The following is a 25,920-nucleotide window of genomic DNA, read 5'->3' on the forward strand; positions in this document are numbered from 1 at the left end:
ACACTGATCTGCAGCTCATAATCTTGTTTATGTTGATTTTTTTTAAATTTACATTGTAAAATATTTCCATCATACAGAATAGAAAGAATGGCACACTGAACATCTGGGACCAACCACTGGGTCAATTAAATCTTAACAGTCTTCCATACTTGCTCCCCATCTTTTTAAGACCCAAGTCATGAGGTTGAGGCTCCCCGCCCCCCACCCTCTCCCTCTCTTCTCTCCTTCCCCAGAAATAACCAATATTCTGAACGTTGATGGTCATTCTCACGCATGCTCCCAACTATTTTTACATGTAAATATAGCATTGTTTTGATTTCAAACTTTACGTCTTTGCTGTTTCCCTAAACTTTAGGTTTCTGAGCTCTGCCCACTTTTCACTACTGTATTCCACTGGATAATAGACCAATATGTATCTATTCACTCTTGTTTCTGGACAGCTAGATTGCTTGATGATCTTTTTTCTACAGTGTTGCAATCTCTCTCTCTTTAGTCGCTAAGCCGAGTTCAACTCCTGCAGCCCCATGGACTGTAGGCTGCCAGGCTCCTCGGTCTATGGGATTCTCCAGGCAAAGATACTGGAGTGGGTTGCCGTTTCCTTCTCCATTCTTATACATTTATCTCTCTGCGTATCCAATGTGTAAAGTTTCTAGGGACTATTCCTAGAAGCAGGGCTGATATTCATATCTTCAGCAAGAAACATACACCCACTGGGGACAGGAAGACCCCATTCTGATCGGAGAAGGTGCAGATTCTGATTAGTGGGCGGCTTGCCCTCTGGGATGTTACGTATGTCAAGTATCATCCCTGCCTAGAAGTGGAATGATTCGGTTGAAGACCATAAGACCTTTAGCTTTGCTAAATCATGACAAATGTCTCTCTGAGTTACTAAGGACATACTCTTATCAGTCATGACTGATAACCCCCATTTGTCCAGATCCTTGTCCACACTTGGTATTATCAGTCTTTATTTTTTCCTCAACTGATGGCATGAAGTATTATCTTTCTGTGCGGATAATTTGTGCATCCCTTATTCCTAGCGAGGTTGAAGATCTTTTCATGTTGACTAGACATTTAGCTTTCATCTTTAGTGAATCACCAATTTGAAATTTTGTCCATTTTTTAGTTTGAGTTTTTCCCTCATATTGATTTGGTAATTCTTTTTCAGATACATATTAATACATTATGTTATATAAGATGTGTATTATGATTATGTATCAATACAACATACTGTATAATTATCTTTTCCTGTCTTATTGATTGGTTTTCAGCCTTTAATACGTGGTGCTTTGGTTCACTCCAGCTTCTCTTCACCCTGTCCTTCTTGCTCTCTGAAGGGGTATCAGCAAAATAGCCACCATGGGAGACCCACAAGTGTGACCTGTGACGTCTGAAACACAGTCCTGCAGCAGCCTCCTCTCAGACTATTTGTTTAGAATTACTAATATGTTGAGCTTACCTTTCACCTTGATGATAAATTTTACAAAGGCAAGAACCTGGGCCTAGGACAGTGTTTTTCACAGAAATTAATGCCCTTACTACTGATGGCTCATAAATGAACAGGAAGAAGCTGATCTCCTAAAAAGCATAGTTAAAAGTTGGCAAGAATAACAATTATTGTGGTGAGAGCTGTCATCACTTATTAAACACAAACATATAAATTTAAATAATCTACTCATCTCAGCAATCCCACAAGGTGATCTTTTTATCCAATTTTTTGAGATGAGAAAAAATTTTTGAAGTGTGCCCTGTTAGATCATAAATGGGAGAATTGGCACTGAAACCCAGGGAGTTGGGCCTCAAGGGTCTGCTCTTGTTCTTTCATTTTATTGATTCACTTTCTTTTTTTTTTTTTTTTCCATTCCTATCCAAATAAAATCTTGGCATAACTGGCAAAGGTTTCCAAAATCAAGAGAAAAGCTAAGACAGATACTGTGATTACTGCTAGTCTGAGACCCATTTCTTCTCACTCCAGCTTTGCCTCTTTATGGTTTCCTCCAAAAGCCCTTTTGCTGACAGGGCAGCAAGCCTGGGGAAGCTGTAGGCTCTAAGTATTGCTGCCTGGTGCTCTGTTAGCCCTTGGGATTCAGAGAGAAAAGAATGGTGAAATGTTTCTGATAGAGATGGTAGATAGACAGACAGATTGAAATATATTACACTGCTTTTATATAAAGTTACCTGTCTTTCATTGGTTTAAGGGTTAGGGTTGTGTTAAGTTATAATATGATATATTCAATTGGTGGGCTTCCCAGGTGGTTCCCTGGGTACAGAACGTGACTCCAATGCAGGAGACACAGGCAAAGGTGAGTTCACTCACCAGGTCGGGAAGAGCCCCTGAAGGAGAGCGTGGACACCCACCCAGTATTCTTGCTGGGAAAATCCCATGGACAGAGGAGCCTGGTGGGCTACAGTCCATGGGGTCGCAAAGAGTTGGACACGACTGAAGCAACTTAGCATGCATGCACGCACACGCGTTCATTGGTTAGCTCTCAAGGGCAAGAACTGTGCCTTTTTTTTCTTTCATGTTCTCTCTTAACAGGTGTTTCTCATTGATTTATCTGAAGTAATTCATATGCCTCCATCTCCTTCAGAGCAGATTCTATTCCTGTTTCGTGCGGGGACATTTGGTCAACACGAATTCTCCAATCCTATAGGCATAAGAGCATATAGGAACAAGTCAAAAAAATACTAATCCCTTCCTTCTACCTGTTTGAAGTTGTATTTTTTATTGTAATAATTTTGTTGCTGCCCTGCTTCAGGTGGGAGAGTCCTATACATAGTTTGCAATCAGATTATAAAGAAATATAGAGTCTGCCATGCTGCAGTCCATGGGGTCACAAAGAGTCAGATATGACTTAGCCACTGAAAATCAACAACAAAATAGAGTGCACTTCAGGATGAAGGATTCTAAGTAAATGTAAATCATTGTATATGTTCCCAGAGAAAAATTGTTAATAACTGTTATCTCTAGCCTTACTGTAATGTGAGACAGCTGCTTGGTGTGATGGTTAATTTCATGTATCACTCTCACTGGCCTAAGTGGTGTCCAGATACAGCTGGTAAAACATTATTTCGGGGTGCGCCTGTGTTTCTAGAAGAGATTTGAATAGGTGAACTGAGCAACCAGATGGTCCTCCCCAGTGTGTGCAGGCATCGTCCAGTCCTCAGGGGGCCTGAATAGAACAAAAAGACAAAGGAAGGGCATATTCACCCCCTCTGCTTGAGCTGCACATCCATCTTCTCCTGCCCTTGGACATCAGTGCTCCTGGTTCTCTGTCTTTGAACTTGAACTGAATTATGTCACCAGCTTTCCTGGGTCTCCAGGTTGAAAACAGTGTATCAAACAACTTCTCACCTTCCATAATTGTGTGGGAAATATACATATACTTACATAATATTATATATGTGCTTTCTCAGTTCACTCAGTCACATCCGATGCTTTGCAAACCCATGGACCATAGCCCACCAGGATCCTCTGTCCATGGGATTTTCCAGGCAAGAATACTGGAGTGGGTTGCCATTCCCTTCTCCAGGGGATCTTCCCATCTTGTGTCTCCTGCATTGGCAGGTGGAGTCTTTACCATTCAGCCACCTGGTAAGCTCCCATTTTATATATATATATATATATACATTCTTTACTGTGTGAGCAACCAGAGAAGCCCATATAATATACATATATAAATTTATATATGTATATTATATATATTTATATATGTATATATATTTATATATGTATATTATATATATTTATATGTGTATATTATATGTGTATATATATTTATATATGTATATTATATATTTATATATGTATATATTTATATATGTATATTATATTATATTTATATATGTATATGATGTATGTATATATAATAGTTATATGTGTATGTAACATATTGATATACAACATGATATATTATATATAATATATACAATTATTTATAAATATATATAAAATTTCTATTAGTTCCATTTTGCTGGAGAACCCCAACTAATACAATTGGGATAGTAGATCAGATGCCAGATCATGGTGTCACAAAGGTTAAGACAGTAAGATTCCTAAAATGGCCTTTGAAAAACCTATCAGATGACATAACTCCACATGGTCTTTTGTGACGGGGACACCTGAAACCTGGGCAGAGGAAGAGACGGGCTCCAGGTCACACAAGCAGCAGACAATTCAGTTGAGACCCATTTGGTGGGCAGGATCCTCTTGCTGGTTTAAACAGCCTACGTGGGAAGGAAAAGCAGGGATAGAATTGACTAGAACAGGGAAGCCTGTCTTCCTCCTGACCCCCACCCCCAGGACATTTCACGTCCTTAGAAACCATGGAGTCCAGGAACTTCTCTGGTGGTTCAGGGGCCAAGACTCTGTGCTCCCAAAGCAAGGGGCCTGGGTTTGATGCCTGGTCCCCCAACTAGATCCCACATGCCACAGCTAAAGATCCCAAGTGCTGCAACTAAGACCTGGCACAACCAAATGAATAAGCAAATATTTTTCAAATAAAAAAACTGTGCAGTCCAGGACATAAGGACTAAGTCCGTCGAAGGTCTCACTAACCAAGCACAGAATGAGGCATCTCTGCAGACAAGCAACACTTCCTTGGAACTCTCGATCACCTCATACTTGCTTACTTTTCCTCATACCAAGGTAATTTAGAAACAGAAGACCTTTGTATTCACAACATACCTCTCCCACCCCCTAACACGCACACACATCTGCTCCCTTGTTCCTCAGGCTCCAAAGTTCTTTTTATTTTACTATTTAACCATGTTCTTCTGGGCTTACCTAGTGGCTCAGCTGGTAAAGAATCCACCTGCAATGAGGGAGACCTGGGTTTGACCTCTGGGTTGGGAAGATCCCCTGGAGAAGGGAAAGGCTACCCACTCCAGTATTCTGGCCTGGAGAATTCCATGGACAGTCTATAGGGTCACAAAGAGTCAGACACGACTGAGCGACTTTTGGTCAACGTTCTTCTAGTTGATCAAATTTGAATTTGATTGATAAACTCCCAATTGAAACCTTAAGTGGATATGTCTCTTGAATAACTCAGGTGGAGATAGGGAAAAAGACAGAAGCCTGAGTGAAAAAAAAAAACTGAAAAATATTTTTTCTAAAATGGTTAATTAGTAATCAGTTAAAAAAAAAAAAAAACCTAATTTTCCTGTGAATTGCTTAACAAAAGGACTAGGACTTCTGGAAAGCTAGTCTCCAGGCAGAAAAGTGAGTTTTACTGATCAAATGTCAAAATCTCAGGCTTCCTAGAATTGGTAGTGGATTTTTCTAAACCGCTCCCACCATCACCCTCTCTGTGGCCAGGACAGTGAGAAAAAGAAGCGCTGAACCTCAGTTACGTGGGCGTTCCACTGTTCACATACAAAAACGAAAATCCATTTCCATCCTTAAAAGTCAGTAAAGGGGACGGGTAAGGGTCTTTGCCATCCGGTGCTCTCCATCGAGGCGTTTGTCTCTATGCAGAATTGTACTCAGTCAGCAAGAGGTGAGTGTTTAGAGGATGTGATGAACAGACGCGTGCTGCCATCACATCTGATACTGACTGACTGAAATAATGGAGGTGAGGGATTTAAAAAAAAGGATGGGGGAGAGGCGTTTGGAAGAAGGGAAGGAGAAAAGAAGAGAGAAAATGAGAATAAGAAGGATAATTTTTGGTCAGAACAATCTTCTTGAGTTTGTCTTGGACCATCAAAATATACATGGTGAAACAGCGACCTCTTCTGGTCAATAAAGGAAAATTCAAGAACTTTTCTCCCAAAAAAGTCCAACTTCGAAGATGGATGAATTACTACACTGAAAAAGAACTGCAATCAAAGTTTAATAAATCTGTTGTTGCACTCTAAAATAAGCTCCATCAGCTAGCAAGCTGAGCTCACAGTCAGTGCCCGGAAGGTGATGGGGTCCAACAAATACAATGAGAAAGCAGGCTTAGATACGATCTTGTTCACAATCTAACCCTCTTCATAGTGATCTTCCCCCTGTTAAATTACAGAAGGCCAGATCAAATTTATCGTCTTACAGTAAAGCAACTTTTCCAAAAGATACTTCAGGAGTAAAGACTACACTTACTGTTCCAAGTGGCGGAACATCTGAGGTCGCCAGGAGGTCACAATGGCTCACAGTTAGATTTAAGAGCTATGTTTATATAAATAGGAAACTTCAAGCCAAGGTTAAGCAGCCTGTTTTCCCAACTATAACATGGGCAGAGTAACCTATTCAGGGTTTTCTGAGGACTGCATGAGAGGGTTTGTGAAGCATTAGGCACGTAGGCAAAGCTTGCCAAGGTGAAGGTCCCCTCCTGTGTGGGTGGCTATCACTGAGTACAATACAGCTATAATTAATTAAATTGTACAGCTGACATTTGTGTATTAGCTCTTCTGCTTTTACATTTAATCTTTAAAAATAAAAACTGAAGATAAATGTCTCTTTTACATTTCTTTTTTTGTGGTAGAGTATGGGCATCTAGTCCCATCACTTCATGGCAAGTAGATGGGGAAACAATGGGAACAGTGAGAGACTTTCTTTTCTTAGGCTCCAAAAATCACTGCAGATGGTGATTGCAGCCATGAAATTAAAAGATGCTTGCTCCTTGGAAGAAAAGCTGTGACCAACCTAGACAGGATATTAAAAAGCAGAGACATGACTTTGCCGACAAAGGTCCATCTAGTCAAGGCTGTGGTTTTTCCAGTAGTTATGTATGGATGTGAGAGCTAAACCATAAAGAAGGCTGAATGCTGAAGAATTGATGCTTTTGAACTGTGGTGTTGAAGAAGACTCTTGAGAGTCCCTTGGACTGCAAGAAGATACAACCAGTCCATCCTAAAGGAGATCAGTCCTGAATATTCATTCATTGGAAGGACTGATGTTGAAGCTCCAATACTTTGGCCACCTGATGTGAAGAACTGTCTCATTGGAAAAGACCCTGATGCTGGAAAGATTGAAGGCAGGAGGAGAAGGGGATGACAGAGGACAAGATGGTTGGATGGCATCACTGACTCGATGGACATGAATTTGAGCAAATTTCAGGAGATGGTGACGGACAGGGAAGCCTTGCGTGCTGCAGTCCATGGGCTCACAAAGAGTTGGACACAACTTACTGACTGAACAACAATGGCACTACTACGTTTAACTTTTTGAGAAACTGATGGACTATTTTTCACAGCATCTGCACCATTTTACATTCTTATGTGAGAGTTGGGCTATAAAGAAAGCTGAGCACCAAAGAATTGATGCTTTTGAACTGTGATGTTGGAGAAGACTCTTGAGAGTCCCTTGGACTGCAAGGAGATCCAACCAGTCCATCCTAAAGGAGATCAATCCTGAGTGTTCATTGGAAGGACTGATGTTGAAGCTGAAACTCCAATATTTTGGCCACCTGATATGAAGAGCTGACTCATTTGAAAAGACCCTGATGCTGGGGAAGATTGAAGGCAGAAGGAGAAGGGGATGACAGAGGATGAGACGGTTGGATGGCATCATTGACTTAATGGACATGAGTTTGAGTAAACTCCGGGAGTTGGTGACAGACAGGGAACCCTGGCGTGCTGCAGTCGATGGAGTCACAAAAAGTCGGACATGACTGAGCAACTGAACTGAACTGATCCACAACATACAACTGTTTCACTCTACCCATATTCTTGCTTGTTATTTTCTGTCTTTTTAGTATCACCATCCTAGCAGGTGTGAAGTAGTATCTTATTATGATTCTGATTTGCATTTCCCTAATAACTAAAGATGTTGAGCATCTTTTCATGTGCTAATTTCATGTGCCATTCATATATGTTTTTTTGGACAAATGTCTATTCAAGTCCTTTTCCTATTTTTTCAGTGAGGTTTGTCTTTTGTTGTGGAGTTGTAGGTGTTTTTATATTCTGGATATTAAACAGTTATGATTTGTAAATATTTTCTCTCATTCTGCAGTTTGCCTTTTCACTTTCTTAATTTGTAAAAACAACTGCTTTGTTGTAGATCAAGCAAAGACTCCAAGTAGGACCGATGAGCTTGCAAGGCTAGCACAGGAGTTTCAGACTGTAGGGGCTGGCCTGTGCTGATTCTGCCGGGAAGCAGAGCCCCACAGGTAAGATGAGAAAGCTGATGCAGGAAGTGGTAACTAAGACGCTAAATTGGTGTGTTGGTTTTTTTTTTCCAAAATTCAAGCGACTTCCCTGGCAGTCTAGTGGCTAAGACTTGGCCTTCCAATGCAGGAGGTGCAGGCTCAATAAATGGTTGGGAAACTAAGATCCTATGTGCCTCACAGCCAAAAAACCAAAACATAAGACAGAAGTGTTATTGTAACAAATTCAGTAAAGACTTCCAAAAAAATATGTGTTTTACAAAAAACGAAGTTCAAGAGAAGGATTCAGTGATGAAGTGGATGACAGAGACATAACAGTTGTCCAGCCTGACCAGCCCAGTAGAAGGTGATACCATCTACTAAGAGGATACACGGTAGAGGGAGATAAAGTGAGGGTGGAAATAATTAATCAATTTGGGGAACAGTTTGAGGGACTCACAGGTCTATAGCTCAAAATGTTTTCAGATTTTCAGGCTCAATGAGTGGCATGAAGCATCACCAGGAGGGGAGGCTTGTGTGTGACCCCAGGAACTGTTCTAACTCACCATCACCCCCTGATTCTCATCTCCAAGGCTCTGGTCCCCAGAAAGCCTGAGTCACTGTCTCCTACCCATGAAAAATGCACCCCAGCTAAACCCACATTTAACTGAGTTACCACATGTGTGGGCCTGGGAAATCCACACCACCACTCATGGCCTCAGTTCCTCATCCGTAAAATGAGACCGGGTTAGAAAAGATGACCTCCCAGAATCGGTCGTAGTCCACTGAGCTCTTTCTCCAGAGTAACACAGGGCACTTCATTAATCCATCACCAGGGGGCGCCAGATGCCACTGAGTCTAAACTCATACGGCTCCCCGCACAACAGGCCAATAAACGCAGAGCCGAGCTGTCGGGGACAAGGAATGTGTGCCGTGCTTAGTCGTTCAGTCGTGTCCGACTCTTTGTGACCCCACAGACTGCAGCCCACCAGGCTCCTCTGTCCATGGGATTTCCCAGGCAAGAATACTGGAGTGAGTTGCCATGCCCGCCTCCAGGGAAACTTCCCAACCCAGGGATCGAACCCAGGATTGAACCCAGGTCTCCCATGTGGTAGGCAGATTCTTTACTGTCTGAGCCACCAGGGAAGCCCAAGAATACTGGAGTGGGTAGCCTATCCCTTCTCCAGGGATCTTCCCAACCAGGAATCGAACCAGGGTCTCCTGCATCCCAGACTTTATTTGGAAAGTCAACAGAGTGAGAAGGTGGTGGAATAGCGTCCCAAAGAACCATCTTCTCCAAGTTAGAATTCACACTCTTTTATACTAAAAGGGAAGGGGGTTAAATCCTGATTCCCCTCAGCCTCCAGAGGAGATGTGTTAATTTCTGTTTTCTACAGCCATGACCAGGTGGACCTGGTCGGGTTATTTCCTGTGAGCTAAACAAAGGTATTTTAGCTTGGCACTTATTACATGGGAGGCACAGTTCCCAGAGATGGGCCATTAGGTATAATTTAAGTTTATAGGCAACATCCTTTTAGTCATTAACTTGTAGCCAAAGCAGTAGAATACAAAGGTTAAAACAAAAGGAACAGATCCAGAGCTTCCCTGGTGGCCCAGTGGGTAAGAATCCACCTGCCACAAAGACAGAAACATAGATCAGTGGAACAAAATAGAAAGCCCAGAGATAAACCCACACACCTATGGACACCTTATCTTTGACAAAGGAGGCAAGAATATACAATGGAGAAAAGACAATCTCTTTAACAAGTGGTGCTGGGAAAACTGGTCAATCACTTGTAAAAGAATGAAACTAGAACACTTTCTAACACCGTACACAAAAATAAACTCAAAATGGATTGAAGATCTAAATGTAAGACCAGAAATCATAAAACTCCTAGAGGAAAACATAGGCAAAACACTCTCTGACATAAATTACAGCAGGATCCTTTATGACCCACATCCCAGAGTAATGGAAATAAAAGCAAAAATAAACAAATGGGACCTAATTAAACTTAAAAGCTTTTGCACAATGAAGGAAACTATAAGCAAGGTGAAAAGACAGCCTTCAGAATGGGAGAAAATAATAGCAAATGAAGCAAAAGACAAAGAATTGATCTCAAAAATATACAAGAAGCTCCTGCAGCTCAATTCCAGAAAAATAAATGACCCAATCAAAAAGTGGGCCAAAGAACTAAACAGACATTTCCCCAAAGAAGACATACAAATGGCTAAGAAACACATGAAAAGATGCTCAACAGCACTTATTATCAGAGAAATGCAAATCAAAACCACAATGAGGTACCATCTCACATTGATCAGAATGGCTGCTATCAAAAAGTCTACAAACAATAAATGCTGGAGAGGGTGTGGAGAAAAGGGAACCCTCTTACACTGTTGGTGGGAACGCAAACTAGTACAGCCACTGTGGAGAACAGTGTGGAGATTCCTTAAAAAGCTGGAAATAGAACTGCCATATGACCCAGCAATCCCACTGCTGGGCATACACACCGAGGAAACCAGAATTGAAAGAGACACATGTACCCCAATGTTCATCACAGCACTGTTTACAATAGCCAGGATGTGAAGCAACACAGATGTTCATCGGCAGACGAATGGATAAGAAAGCTGTGGTACATATACACAATGGAATATTACTCAGCCATTAAAAAGAATGCATTTGAATCAGTTCTAATGAGGTGGATGAAACTGGATCCTATTATACAGGGCGAAGTAAGTCAGAAAGAAAAACACCAATACAGTATACTAATGCATATATATGGAATTTAGAAAGATGGTAATGATGACCTATATGCAAGACAGCAAAAGAGACACAGACATAAAGAACAGACTGTTGGACTCTGTGGGAGAAGGCGAGGGTGGGATGATTTGAGAAAATAGCACTGAAACATGTATATTAACATATGTGAAATAGACCGCCAGTCCAGGTTAGATGCATGAGGCAGGGTGCTCAGGGCTGGTGCAATGGGATGACCCTGAGAGATGGGATGAGGAGGGAGGTGGGAGGGAGGGTCAATATGGGGAACACATGTACACCCATGGCTGATTGATGTGAACGTATGACAAAACCACCACAATTTTGTAATCAGCCTCCAATTAAAATAAAAATTAAAAAAAACATTTTTAAGTAAAATATAAAATACAAAAAAGAAGAAAAGAATCCACCTGCCAATGCTGGGAACACAGGTTCGATCCCTGCTCCAGGAAGATTCCACATGCCTCAGAGCAGCTAAGCCCATGCATCACAGCTACTCAGCCTGAGTTCTAGAGCCCATGAGCAGCAACTTTTGAAGCCCGGGCACCTAGAACCTATGCTCCACAACGAGAAGCCACTGCAATGAGAATGTGCACACCGCAACTAGAGGTAGCCCCCCCACCCCGCAACTAGAGAGAGCCCACTCACAATAATGAAGACTTAGTGCAGTGAAAAATAAATACAATTATTTTTTTAAAAAAGATCAATACGGTTTCAATTTTTTTTTTTTAAAGGGAACAGATCCAATGTGGACTCAGGTTTGTTCTTCCCTATTACACGGAGAGGTGCCCTCACTCGGAGCTACAAAGGAAGTGCCCTCATCCAGCCAAAAGACACATAGGATGCTGTGGTGGAGGTAAAAAGAGAATTGGAGACTTCCCTGGTGGTCTAGCAGCTAAGATTTCGCACTCCCAATGCAAGCGGCCTGGGTTCAATCCATGGTCAGGGAACTAGATCCCACATGCTGCAACTAAAGCATTGCAGGCGGATTCTTTACCAGCTGAGCCACAAGGGAAGCCCAAGAATACTGGAGTGGGTAGCCTATCCCTTCTCCAGTGGATCTTCCTGACCCAGGAATCGAACTGGGGTCTCCTGCATTGCAGGCAGATTCTTTACCAACTGAGCTATCGGGGAAGCGTCAACTAAGACCTGGCACAGCCAAATAAATATTTTTTTAAAAGAGAGAACTGGAATGCGATCCTTCCACACCCTCGTTACTCAGGCAAATCCTTAGCTGTGAAAAAAAAAAATGCTCAATAAATAGCACTAGCAGCCAACTTCCTATTATCTTTAGCAGTTTACTAAGGTGAAAATCTTTGTCCTGCTCTTCACTGCCAGAGTTTGAGTCAGTTGTGTGCTCAGTTGCGTCTGACTCTTTGTGATCCCATGGGCTATAACCTGCCAGGCTCCTCTGTCCATGGGATTCTCCAGGCAAGAATACTAGAGTGAGTTGCCATTTCCCTCTCCAGGGGATCTTCTCAACCCAGGGATTGAACTCATCTCTTGTGTCTCCTGCGTGGCAGGTGGATTCACCACTAGTGCCACCTGGGAAGCCCTTGAATCAGTTAGATGTATGCACTTTCAAAGTAAATTAGATCCAGTAATTTTCAGTCCACAATTATATAACAGACAAGGAGAAAGGGATTAGCTGTCCTGTCTGTGGCTGATACAGAAATCTGGTTCACAGCTCTACTGATACATCAGAATCACTGTGCATTCATGCTAAGTCGCTTCAGTCATATCCGACTCTTCGCAACCCTATGTACCTTAGCCATGGAGAAGGCAATGGCACCCACTCCAGTACTCTTGCCTGGAAAATCCCATGGACGGAGGAGCCTGGTGGTCTCCAGTCCATAGGGTCGCTAAGAGTCAGACATGACTGAGCGGCTTCACTTTCACTTTTCACTTTCATGCATTGGAGAAGGAAATGGCAACCCACTCCAGTGTTCTTGCCTGGAGAGTCCCAGGGACAGGGGTGTCTGGTGGGCAGCCGTCTATGGGGTCGCACAGAGTCGGACAACTGAAGCAACTTAGTAGCAGCAGCAGCAGCAGCAGTACCATAGCCCACCAGGCTCCTCTGTCCGTAGGATTTCCCAGGCAAGAATACTGGAGTGGGTTGCCATTTCCTCCTCCAGGGGATCTTCCCAACCCAGGGATGGGAGCTGTGTCTCTTAGGTCTCCTGCACTGGCAGGCAGGCTCTTTACCACTAGTGTCACCTGGAAAGCCCTAGGATGCTTTTAAATATACTGATGCCCTAATCCTAACCCAGAGCAACAGCAACCCCTTCTAAAGCCACAGCTCTCCCTTCAGCTGAAAGACGAACTTGAGACACATTCCAGCTCCCTCCATCACCTCTCACTCGCCCACCCTCACTTTACTCCTTGAAACTCAGTCTAGTTGCTAATCAAGTTTAGCTCCTCCCTTTGTTAAAGAAAAATTTGAGACTATTCTGCAGGCCTCCAGCAGGGGGCAGTGGTGTATACATAGGACATTCAAAATTGCTTTGGTTAAAAAGCTTTTAACATGGGGGATAATACAGATCCTGTCCTGTTATCATCCTTATTAACAAGATAAACCCATAAAGAAAATGCCATTGGAGACTTTTAGAGGCTAAAACATTCTGTTTGTTCTTTTTCAAAAAGCAGAAACAGTGTCTTTGATCGCTGTAATTCTATCATTGTTATTACAGCCAGTCAATGAATTTTTTAGCTGGAAATCCATGGATTTGCCAATCTGTCCTTCTTTGTGAGGTTCTAATCCAGGTCATTAACACCTAACAGAAAAGCTGCTAGGGTGCAAGTCACAATTCCTTTGAGCTTTCTTTTTCACTTCTAGTAAAGCAGTAAAGATATCTGCCCAAACCATCTCACTGGATTTTTTGCAAAGGTCAGGCAGAATAACAAGTAACAAGATGCTTTGAAACATATAAAAGGAATGCAAATGCCAGATGAAACTACTTTAGAGGTGAGGGTCACTTCACAATATTTTATTTACAATTAGCCAAAACATAAACAACTCAAACATCCAAAATTATCAAGTGAGAGACTCTCATTTTTTCACCAAGTATCCGAGGGCACTAGTGGTATGACCATTCAAAAGAGATTTTTATAATCACTAAAAAGTATATGATATATATATTTTTTATTGACATGTAGTTGATGTACAATGTTAATTTCTGCTGTACAGCAGAGTGACTCAGTTATACATATAGACATATACTTTCTTTTTCACATTCTTTTCCATTATGGTTTATCACAGAATATTGAATATAGTTCTCTGTGCTATTCAGTAGGATCTTGTTTACACATTCTATATATACTAGTTTGCATCTGCTAACCTCAAACTCCCAACTCATCCTTCCCCCAAGCCTTCTTCCCCTTGGCAACCAGAAGTATGATGTCTATGTCTCTGACCCTATTTCTGTTCCATGCATGCATCCTTAGTAGCTTCTTTGCAGCCCCGTGGACTATAGCCTACCAGGCTCCTATGTCCATGGTAAGAATTTCCCAGGCAAATTTCCTGGGAAAGAAAATTTCCCAGGCAAGAATACTGGAGTGGATTGCCATTTATTTCATACATAGTTTCATTAGTCGTAGTTTAGATTCCACGTGTAAGTTATATTTTAAGGTCTTTCTCTGTCTGATTTACTTCAGTTCAATTCAGTCATCCAACTCTTTGCAACCCCATGGACTACAGCAAGCTAGGCTTCCCTGTCCATCACCGACTCCCGGAGCTTACTCAAACTCATGTCCATCAAGTCAGTGATGCCATCCAACCATCTCATCCTCTATCATCCCCTTCTTCTCCTGTCTTCAGTATTGCCCAGCCTCAGGGTCTTTTCCAGTGAGTCAGTTCTTCACATCAGGTGGCCAAAAGATTGAAGTTTCAGCTTCAGCATCAATCCTTTCAATGAATATTCAGGACTGATTTCCTTTAGGATGGACTGGCTGGATCTCCTTGAAGTCCAAGGGACTCTCAAGAGTCTTCTCGAACACCACAGTTCAAAAGCATCAATTCTTCGGCACTCAGATTTCTTTGTAGTCCCACTCTCACATCTGTACATGACTACTGGAAAAACCATAGCCTTGACTAGATGGACCTTTGTCGGCAAAGTAATGTCTTTCCTTTTTTATATGCGGTATAGGTTAGTCATAGCATTTCTTCCAAGAATCAAGCATCTTTTAATTTCATGCCTGCAGTTACCATCTGCAGTGATTTGGGAGCTCAACAAATAAAGTTTCTCACTTTCCATTTTTTTCCCCATCTATTTGCCGTGAAGTGATGGGACCAGATGCCATGACCTTAGTTTTCTTAATGTTGAGTTTTAAGCCTACTTTTTCACTCTCCTCTTTCACTTTCATCAAGAGGCTCTTTAGTTCTTCTTCACTTTCTGCCATAAGGGTGGTGTCATCTGCACATCTGAGGTTATTGATATTTCTCCTCGCAATCTTGACTCCAGCTTGTGCTTCATCCAGGTCAGCATTTCTCATGATGTACTCTGCATAGAAGTTAAATAAGCAGGGTGACAATATACAGCCTTGACGTACTCCTTTCCCGATTTGGAACCAGTCTGTTGTTCCATGTCCAGTTCTAACTGTTGCTTCCTGACCTGCATACAGATTTCTCAGAAGGCAGGTCAGGTGGTCGGGTATTCCCATCTCTTTAAGAATTTTCCACAGTTTGTGGTGATCCACATGATCAAAGGCTTTGGCATAGTCAATAAAGCAGAAGTAGATGTTTTTTTGGAACTCTCTCGCTTTTTTGATGATCCAACGATGTTGACAATTTGATCTCTGGTTCCTCTGCCTCTTCTAAATTCAGCTTGAACATCTGGAAGTTCATAGTTCACTTACTGTTGAAGCCTGGCTTGGAGAATTTTAAGCATTACTTTGCTAGCATGTGAGATGACTATAACCATGAGGTACTTTGAATATTCTTTGGCATTGTTATTCTTTGGGATTGGAATGCAAACTGACCTTTTCCAGTCCTGTGGCCACTGTTGAGTTTTCCAAATCTGCTGGCCTATTGAGTGAAGCACTTTCACAGCATCATCTTTTAGGATTTGAAATAGCTCAATTGGAGTTCTATCACCTCCACTACCTTTGTTTGTGGTGATACTTCCTAAGGCCCACTTGCCTTCGCATTCCAGGATGTCTGGCTCTAGGTGAGTGATCACACCATTGTGATTATCTGGGTCATGAAGATCTTGTTTGTATAGTTCTGTGTATTCTTGTCACCTCTTCTAATTATCTTCTACTTCTGTTAGGTCCATACCATTTCTGTCCTTTATTGAGCCCATTTTGCATGACATATTCCCTTGGTATCTCTTATTTTCTTGAAGAGATCTCTAGTCTTTCCCACTCTATTGTTTTCATCTATTTCTTTGCATTGATCACTGAGGAAGGCTTTCTTATCTCTCTTTGCGGTTCTCTGGATCTCTGCATTCAAATGGGTTTATCTTTCCTTTTCTCCTTTGCCTTTAGCTTCTCTTCTTTTCTCAGCTATTTGTAAGGCCTCCTTAGACAACCGTTTTGCCTTTTTGCACTTCTTTTTCTTGGATTTCTTGCATTTCATTTCTTACTTCACTTAGTATAATAATCTCTAGTTCCATCCATGTTGCTGCAAATGGCATTATTTCATTCTTTTTAATGACTGAGTAATATTCCATTGTATATGCGTACCATATCTTTTTTATCCATTCATCTGTCCATGGACATATCGGTTGTTTCCATGTCTTAGCTGTTGTTAATAGTGCCACTATGAACACAGGGGCACATGTATCTTTTAGAATTACAGTTTTGTCTGCCTATATGCCCAGGAATGGGATTAATGGATCATATGGTAATTTTATTTTCAGATTTTAGAGGAACCCCCATACTGTTTTCTACAGTGGCTGCACCAACTTACATTCCCACCAACAGTGTAGGAGAATTCACTTAAAAAGTGTATTAGAAGATGTACCCCAAAGTTCTTTGCAGCACAATAGCCAAGACATGGAAACACCCTAAATGTCAATCAACAGAGGAATGGATAAAGAAGGTGTGGTGTGTGTATGTGTATGTGTATATGTATATTCCATATATATATATAAGGGAATTACGTATGGTTAAGTAATATTCCGTTATATTACTTAGCCATAAAAAAGGATAAAATATTGTCATTTGGAGCAACATGGATAGACCTAGAGATTATCGTACAAAGTGAAGTAAGTCAGGCAGAGAAAGACAAATATTATATGATATCATTTATATGTGGAATCTAAAAATAATACAAATGAATCTTTACAAAACAAAAACAGAGTCACAGACTTAGAAAACAAATTATGGTCACCAAAGAGGAAAGGCAGTGGGATAAATTAGGAGTATGGATTAACAGATTAAAATTACTCTCTATATAAAATGGATAAACAACAAGGATTGACTGTATAGCAGAATGAATTACATTCAGTATCTTGTAACAAGATTATAGTGGAAAATAATCTTTTAAAAATACAAATACATATATATGTATATACATACACATATATATAACCAAATTACTTTACTGTATACCTGAAACTAACACAGTACTTTAAATCAACTATACTTCAGTTTTTAAAAAATCAATCAATATTTGTCAAATAAATGAATTACATCTCTGAGGCAGGCAGTGGAGTCTAGCCCCATGAGTCACTTTGTAGTCTTGATGGTGGGTGTCATCCATTCACTCAGGCAACTAAGACCCATCAACTGATGGATAGACAAGCCTGGGGTTATTCATACAATAAAATCCAGCAACATACGTATAGAATGTACAACTAGGACACACAGATGAATCTCACCAACTTCAGATGAGCAAAGGAAGCCAGCCACCAAAGAATGCACAATATCTGCTCCCATTTATGTTATGTTCAAAAGCAAGCAGAACTAATTGATGATGACAATCTTTGTCTGTGAGAGCTTCTATAGCAAAAGACTGAAGACCAGGTGGTTTAAACAATAAAAACCTATTTCTCACAGTTCTGGAGGCTGAGCCCAAGTTCAAGGTGCCAACAGATTTGGTGTCTCGTGAGGGCTCCCTTCTCTGTTTGCAGATGGCTATTCCCGTGGTCATGTATGGATGTGAGAGTTGGACGGTGAAGAAAGCTGAGCACCGCAGAATTGATGCTTTTGAACTGTGGTGTTGGAGGAGACTTGAGAGTCCCTTGGACTGCAAGGAGATCCAACCAGTCCATCCTAAAGGAGATCAGTCCTAGGTGTTCATTGGAAGGACTGATGTTGAAGCTGAAACTCCAATACTTTGGCCACCTCATGTGAAGAGTCGACTCATTGGAAAAGACCCTAATGCTGGGAAGGATTGGGGGCAAGAGGAGAAGGGGACAACAGAGGATGAGATGGTTGGATAGCATCACCGGCTCAATGGACATGGGTTTGGGTAAACTACAGGAGTTGGTGATGGACAGGGAGGCCTGGCATGCTGTGATTCATGGGGTCGCAAAGAGTCAGACACGACTGAGCGACTGAACTGAACTGATTTCCCTACATTGGCTTGTGGATTCTTTACCCCTGAGCCACCAGGGAAGCCCCTCTACATCTGTAGTGAAGTATTTGTATTGGTCTTGTGCCCATTCTTTTGGCCAGACTCCAGGAGATGGTGAAGGACAGGGAAGCCTAGCATGCTTCAATCCATGGGATCACAGAGTCAGACATGACAAAGGGACTTAGCATGCACACACATCTTCTTGCTAGGTTTTCAAGTGGTGGAAGTGATCTAGTTCATGCCTTGTAGCACTAATAAAGGCACTAATTGCATTCACGAGGGTCCCACCCTTATGCCCTAATCACCTCCCAAAGGCCCCACCTCCTAAGACCATCCCTTTGGGAACTGGAGTTTCAACATATGATTGGGCGAAGGAAAGACACAAACACTCAGTCCCCACAGTGATGGAAGTCATAATATTGGTGACCTGGGGAAGGAGGTGGGTTTTGACTGAAAGAGATAAAGGGAACTTTACGAGGTACAGGAAATGTTTTATATCTTGCTTTGAGTAGTGGTGAAAAAAAGTGATTGTGTTAGTCACTCAGTCATGCCTGACTCTTTGCGACCCCCATGGACTCTAGCCCACTAGGCTCCTATGTCCATGGAATTCTCCAGGCAAGAATACTGGAGTGGGTTGCCATTCCCTTCTGCACATGATCTTCCCAAACCAGGGGTGGAACCCAGGTCTCTGAGCAGTGATAATGTAGGATAAATATAAGAAAATCAATGGCCAAAGGATTCACTTATGTAGTGCAACTGACTGTATATCTGCTATAGCTCAATTTTAAAATTTACTTTTAAGAACATCCCTCTCCCTCTCAGAAACTCCCTCTAAGTGTGTGTCTCTTATCTAGTTCTCAGATAATTAGTAAAGCAAAACTGTTTGTCATTCCAGAACCTAACAAAGAATTTGGCCTTTTCTAGCCTGATACACCAGCTTTCTTTCCACCTCCCTAAGGGAATTTTATTTTTGTAATGTCAAGATTTCTTACATATAATATCCATCAAGGTAGAGTAGGGACATTTCCTAGAGAAAAGGCATTACCGCTTACTTACTTACGAAAACAAGATCCAAGGCAGAGGGTGCCAGGCACACACGAAATTCCACTCCCAGAAAAGTGTCAGTAGTTCAGTCGTATCTGACTCTTTACTATCCCATGGACTGTATAGCCTGCCTGGTTCCTCTGTCCAGTGAATTCTCCAAATGGGAATACTGGAGTGGGATGCCATTCCCTTCGCCAGGGGATCCTCCCAACCCAGGGATTGAACCCAGTTTTCCTGCGTTGCAGGCCATTCTTTACCATCTCTGAGCCACTAGGGAAGATACTGCTGGAGGGTGTAAGTCTTCAGAAGACAGCTCTCCATAAACAAAACCATGTCATCTTTTGCAGGTTATTAAGAATAATGAGCAGAAGAAAAGTCAACTGCAAGTATTAAAACTCAAATATCAATTAAAAAGTAATAATTTCAAGAACCATCAACTGATTGAAGATTTTGGAGGGAAAAATGGGGAAGCAAAGTATGAATAAAACTATGGTAGAATTCCTAAATGTGTTTCTTATAAATATTGAGTCAAGGATTTGATTTTAACTGAGAGAAATTACATATGCCCTGGATAAGACTTAGTAAGAAAAAGAAGGAAAAACATTAGTGTGTGGGATTCTATGCATATCTGTGTTTTAGATTTCTTCGTATGTGTAGAGTTATCTGAGTAATATAAAAGTCAAGCAGAAAAAAGATTTTAGTAAATTTTTTCCTAGCCTAGATAAGACAGATTGTGCAACGGGTTTTCATTCTCTTTTAATCTTAAAATGTGGATATATCAGACTCAGCCCTCCAAACATGAATTACTGAGTAATATGGTAAGTGGCATAGGACTTTTTTATTGTTTAGTCTCTAGGTTATTTCCTTCTCCAGGGGATCTTCCCATAGGTTACATCCTCTAATTGCTATTTTGATCAAAGCTACTGTGTTTGTTTCAAAAATCAAGTACATAAATTAAATGCACTTTCAAGGTAGCTTTTCCACTTAAGTTCTGTATAAAAACTTTCTTGTCCTAATCATTTATATCACTAAGTTGGTCTAAGTTTACTTTCACATATTGAAAGGGATGATGAATAACTTTGCAAGTGAATACAAACCCCTAATAAAAACATTTTCTAGATGCTTCTCTACAAAGATCATTTTTCACTTGAGGGTTTCAAAGCAGACTTGGTACAAGGTCATCATCTCATTGATAAATTGATATGTACATGAGGTCAACTGAGGTCCTGGCTAAGGAGTAGGAGGAAGTAGAATGTGACCATTAACTGAGTAACAGGATAAAGTAGGTATTGTTAACCCACATTAGAGAGGAAACAGACTCAGAAGTGCTTGGTGTCTTGCCCAGGATGATGCAGGTGGTAGACAAAAATATCAGGGTTCAGCACACAGGCATCCGTGCCAAAATCCATCACTTTCCATCCATTCAGCTTCCCTGGTGCTCAGTGGAGAGGGGGAGGGATAAAGCATGGAGTGCCCTCTAAAATAATCCCAATTTCTCAGGCAACTGTTTTTTATTTTTTTCACAGCAGCTTCCCAAGACAATTTTCAAAATTCATGTAACCTCTCTATTTGACATCTAAATATTTTCCATTATTAAATAATTTCAAAGAATGTCATTTCTAGCTACATAGATTGTTTCAGCAATGGTCCCTAATGAGTCTCACCTCCCTGGATCCAAGCATTTAGGCAGATCCTTCCTGACCTGCTTCTGATTTGGTGACATGACTTGCTTTAGCCAAAGGAATGAAAACAAACAAGTGAGGAAGGGGCTTGCAAGTGGGGCTTGGCACCCATGACCTTTGGAACCCTGAGGCCACCACATGTTATAGACTGAATGTGTATGTCCCACCCTCACCCCAACCCTCTGAAATTCATATGCTGAAGCCCTAACACCCAATGTGATGGTAGTAGGAAGGTGGGGCCTTTGAGAAGTGATCAGGTTTAGATTAGTTCATGGGGGTGGGACACTTGTGAGAGAATTAGTGCCTATTAAGGGCACTAATAGAAGAGAAATGGAGCTCCCTTTGCACGTGCTTGGAGGCAAGGCTGTATTCATCGCTCTGTTGCATCTGATTCATCTTTCTCTCTCTCATGGTAAGAAACTCCCTAAGACTTGAAATCCACCAGTTATTGTCCCTTCCCCTGTTCTAAAAAAAAAAAAAACTTTCTTTTTCCACAGTGGCTTTTAAAAAGACATTATGATTTGTTGCAAGTGAAAAAAATTTTCACCCGGCCACCCATGCCTACCATGATTTTCTATTCATTCCTCAAACTTAAGTAATCCTGTTCTTGGAGTTGTAACCACTTTCCCATCTGCTTGATTTCATTAATGAGTTGTTGGATTCTTGTCCACTTGAGCCAGAGCTTGATTCTGTGACATCTCCATTTCAACTATTAAGTCTTATTTAAACCTAAGAAAAGGTCTATAAGCCCTTATTTCTTTCAAAATGTCATTTCATCCATTAGGATGTGCTGGGAAGAATGGATTGCCCAAGCATGTCTGTGATATAAAATTGATTTTAACACCACTATAAAAGCTCAACTTTCATTTAAACCTGGAGGCAAAACAAGCAGCAGCATGTATGGGGGGAAGGATATTTACAATTCCTGGGGTTTTGAAAGGGAGGGTGCTTTGATGTTCAACTCACATTACCATAAGTACCCCAAATCCTATAGACTAATTACCAAATATTCCAGTAAAACTGCATGTGGGCTGGAGGAAGGAGGATGGAACAGAGAGAAGGTCCAGCTCACCAGGCACATCCAGCCCAAGAATCTAAATACATGCTCAGGTGAAAAAGCCAGTTTCCCTCGACAAAGCCATAGGCATTTCTGTGACAACGTGAAGACACCACATAGGAATTAGAATCTTGACCAGAAGACTCGCCAGAATCCAAACAGGTGTACAGTGTCCTACAATTCAGAAACGTGCATCAAAACCTTTCAAGCGCATATAAATGTACACAAAGCTATTTCTATGACTGTACTCTATGGACATAACTGTACTCCTGCACAAAGAATACGCAACATGAATGTTCATGGTATTTTTACAGTGATTAAAAAGTAGAATTCTTATTGTCCTTCAGCAGGGAATTGGGTATATAAATTATAGTAAATCACAGTCCATCCAATAAGATGAATTACTATGTAGTTACGACTCAGAGTGATACAGATCTATTTATAATGTGATAGGAAAATGTCCACAAATTATATCATAAAAGCTAAAAATCAGATTAATAAAACAGCATGAATTAATAAAATAGTATGAACCCACTGTGTATGTGTGTCTGCATACATGTGTATATTCAAGAAACCAGTAAGGAGTTCACAAGCCAAAATGCTAACATCTTAGTTGAAAGTGAAAGTGTAATAATTAACCAATGTCTAAAGCTCAAAGTAAGGATACCAGGCAGAAAACACCAGCACAGACCAGAACCAACACAGGATGTTCTCTTTAAGATGAAGAGGATATGGGAGAATGGCATGGAAGCATGTAAATTATCACATGTGAAACGAATCGCCAGTCCAGGTTCAATGCATGATACAGGGTGCTTGGGGCTGGTGCACCGGGATGACCCGGAGGGATGGGATGGGGAAGGAGGTGGAAGGGGGGTGCTGGAAGGGGAACACATGTACACCCATGGTGGATTCATGTCAATGTATGGCAAAACAAATACAATATTGTAAAGTTAAAAAACAGAAAATAAACTACATATGGTAATGTAAAAAAACAAAAAAAAATTAAAAAAAAAAGATGAAGACACTGAAATTAGAAGTGAAGGAGCTCTTAGGAACAGCCCAGGAAACCCCAAATGGCTCTCAGAAAAAGAAATTAAGTCCTGAAGATAAACAGGATGGAGCAACTCTGTTAGGATCCCACTGGATTAAAAAACCCAGCTTTGGTCTGGTCTGAGTGTAGAACACAATGAAACTATATGAACAGGCAGGGTTATGTTCTGTAGTGGCTCCTGACTTTAAAATACGAAGAATCCTGGATTTGGGTTTTTAAACGTGTGCCACGCCGCCCCCTGTGCTGTGCTTAGTTGCTCAGTCCTGTCTGACTCTCTGCGACCCCGTGGACTGTAGCCCGCCAGGCTCCTCTGTCCATGGGGAGTCTCCGGGCAAGAATACTGGAGAGGGTTGCCCTGCCCTCCTCCAGGGCATCTTCCCAACCCAGGGATCAAACCAAGGTCTCCCACACTGCAGGTGGGCTCTTTACCACCTGAGCCACCAGGGAAGCCCGACCTGAGAGTAATTGGCTAAACAGATGAATGCTATGTGAGCACATGGAGACTTGAGATGCTGAGGAACTGCGATTTTTTTGTTGCTGTTAAAGCTTCAGACTCCACTGACAGATATATGATATCACTCATATGTGGAATCTAATTAAAAAAAAATAACACAAATGAACTTATTTACAAAGCAGACTCACAGATTTCAAAAACAAACTTATGGTTACTTAAGGGGAAATGTGACAGGGAGGGATAAATTAGGAGCTTGGGATTAACATACACACACTAAGTGTTAGTCGCTCAGTCGTGCCCGACTCTTTGCAACCCCATGGACTGCAGCCCACCAGGCTCCTCCATCCATGAGATTTTCCAGGCAAGGATACTGGAGTGGGTTGCCATTCCCTTCTCCAGGGGAATATTCCTGACCCAGGGATCGAACCTGGGTCTCCTGCATTGCAGGCAGATTCTTTACCGACTGAGCTACAAGGGAAGCCCATAATCATAGATAATCCAACAAGAACCTAATGTATAGCTTTGAGAACTCTACTCAGTATTCTGTAATAACCTATAAGGGAAAAGAACCTTAAAAAGAATGAATATGTGTATGACTAAGTCACTTTGCTGTACACTGGAAACTAACACAACATTGTACATCAACTATACAACAATAAAATTTTTTTTAAAGTCTCAAGCTCTATCAACAGCAAAAGATAAATGCCATTATCATCTCACGGGTATATGGAATCTAAAAAACAAGCAAACAATAAACCAAGCTCATGGGTACAGAGAACAGACAGGTGGTTGCCTGAGGTCGGGTGGAAAATGGGCAAAACAGATAAAGGACATCAAAAAGTACAACTTTCAGTCGCAAAATAAGTCATGGGGATGCACTGTACAACACGGTGACCACAGTTCATGATATCATATTGCCTGTTTGGAAGGAGCTAGGAGAGCGGATCTGGAAGGTTTTCACCACAAGAAAAAAAAATTTATAACTATAGATGGTGATGATGTTAACTAGACTTTCTGTAGTGATCACTTTGCAATATACATATTATGGTCTGTACCTAAAATTAACATAGGTTATATATGTCAATTACATCTCAATTTAAAAATACACTGAAAAACTTAAAGGACCACCAAGTAAGCTTTCCCTTGACAGTCCTAATAATTCTTTAGAAAAACAAAAAGGCATCCTTAGGTATTTTCTCCCACAAACTCTACAGTTCATATCCATCCTTCCATCCAAAAAAGCACAGGACCGTCCACTTTTCAATATTTTTTATTGTTTGACAGGCATTTACAACGTTCCATTCATAGACCTAAAAACATAAAAATAGACCTTCTTTCAGCTTATAAAAGAAATATATAAGAACTTTTGACATAGACACGTCATGACCTTATGTACAAGAGACAATGGCACCCTCTCCAAGCACCAGACTTTCCAGCATTTTCAGACAAACCCGTTGCACTGGGACTGGTCAGTGGGACTATTAGAAGCCTCCGCTTCAGTTTTCCACCCAGACACAATCGAATTAGAGATGATATGGAACAATGCAGTGATACAAAGGGTATAGAAACCATTCTAAAGCTCTTTAAGAAAATCAGAAGATATAGCAAAAATTTAATAGAATAAAACTCTCAAAAGATCAAGCTCAAAGCCCTGGAAACCCGAAAGGGAAGGGATACAGGGTGGGGAAGCAGGTAAAGCAAGCAGGGGCACAAGAGCGTGATGTTCTGAACTCTCTATTGTCTGGAAATATAAATTCATAACTGATTTTTATAAAATATAATTCCTAAAGCTACTATAAAATTCAGGTCTTTAAAGTACCTACTGATGTGTCAAACACCAAATAGATATTTTCCCCAAAAAGAAAGTTTTCATATTATTTAAACCTTTTTTAGGAAGTGGACATTGTGAAATGGGAAGGAAAAAAAAAAAAGCTATCAACCTTTAAAAAAAAAAATTGAAAGTGCTTTAAATTGTTTTTGTTCGTCCTGTTTGGAAATCTGTTTAGAACATTAGTTGTTTTCCTTTTTTTAGCATGTTTACCCTGTTTGTTGGCATGAAGAAAGTGTTAAATACAAGACATGTTTTTGAAAAGGTTGTTTTGTTAAGAGGTTTGGTTATGGACTATCAGGGCAGGGGTAGGTCATCTATGGATGGAGATGTAACTATGATGGGAAAACCAATGATCACCATGGCAACCCCGTGAGAAGGAGTCTCCTCTCCCCTGCCATGTGCAACAGACACACACACTGCCCATTCCGGTGTCACGTTTAATC

General features: G+C 41.0%; 1 protein-coding gene across 2 annotated transcripts in view; it reads right to left on the bottom strand.

Annotated features, from left to right (window-relative positions):
• Positions 1-25,920, bottom strand: part of TIAM1 (TIAM Rac1 associated GEF 1) — a 665,813-nt gene that overhangs the window by 135,921 nt on the left and 503,972 nt on the right. The window contains exon 27 of one of the 2 annotated variants that reach the window (XM_081558062.1): positions 2,451-2,648. The exons of the other annotated variant lie outside the window; for it this stretch is intronic. Coding sequence (XP_081414188.1) covers positions 2,629-2,648 — 20 coding nt within the window. The 3' untranslated portion in view covers positions 2,451-2,628. Of the gene's footprint in view, positions 1-2,450; positions 2,649-25,920 lie in introns of those variants that run through there. 2 annotated transcript variants of the gene reach the window in all.

This window comes from Giraffa tippelskirchi, chromosome 2, assembly GCF_054371585.1.
Source record: "Giraffa tippelskirchi isolate mGirTip1 chromosome 2, T2T-mGirTip1v1.2.pri, whole genome shotgun sequence".
NCBI lineage: Eukaryota > Metazoa > Chordata > Mammalia > Artiodactyla > Giraffidae > Giraffa > Giraffa tippelskirchi.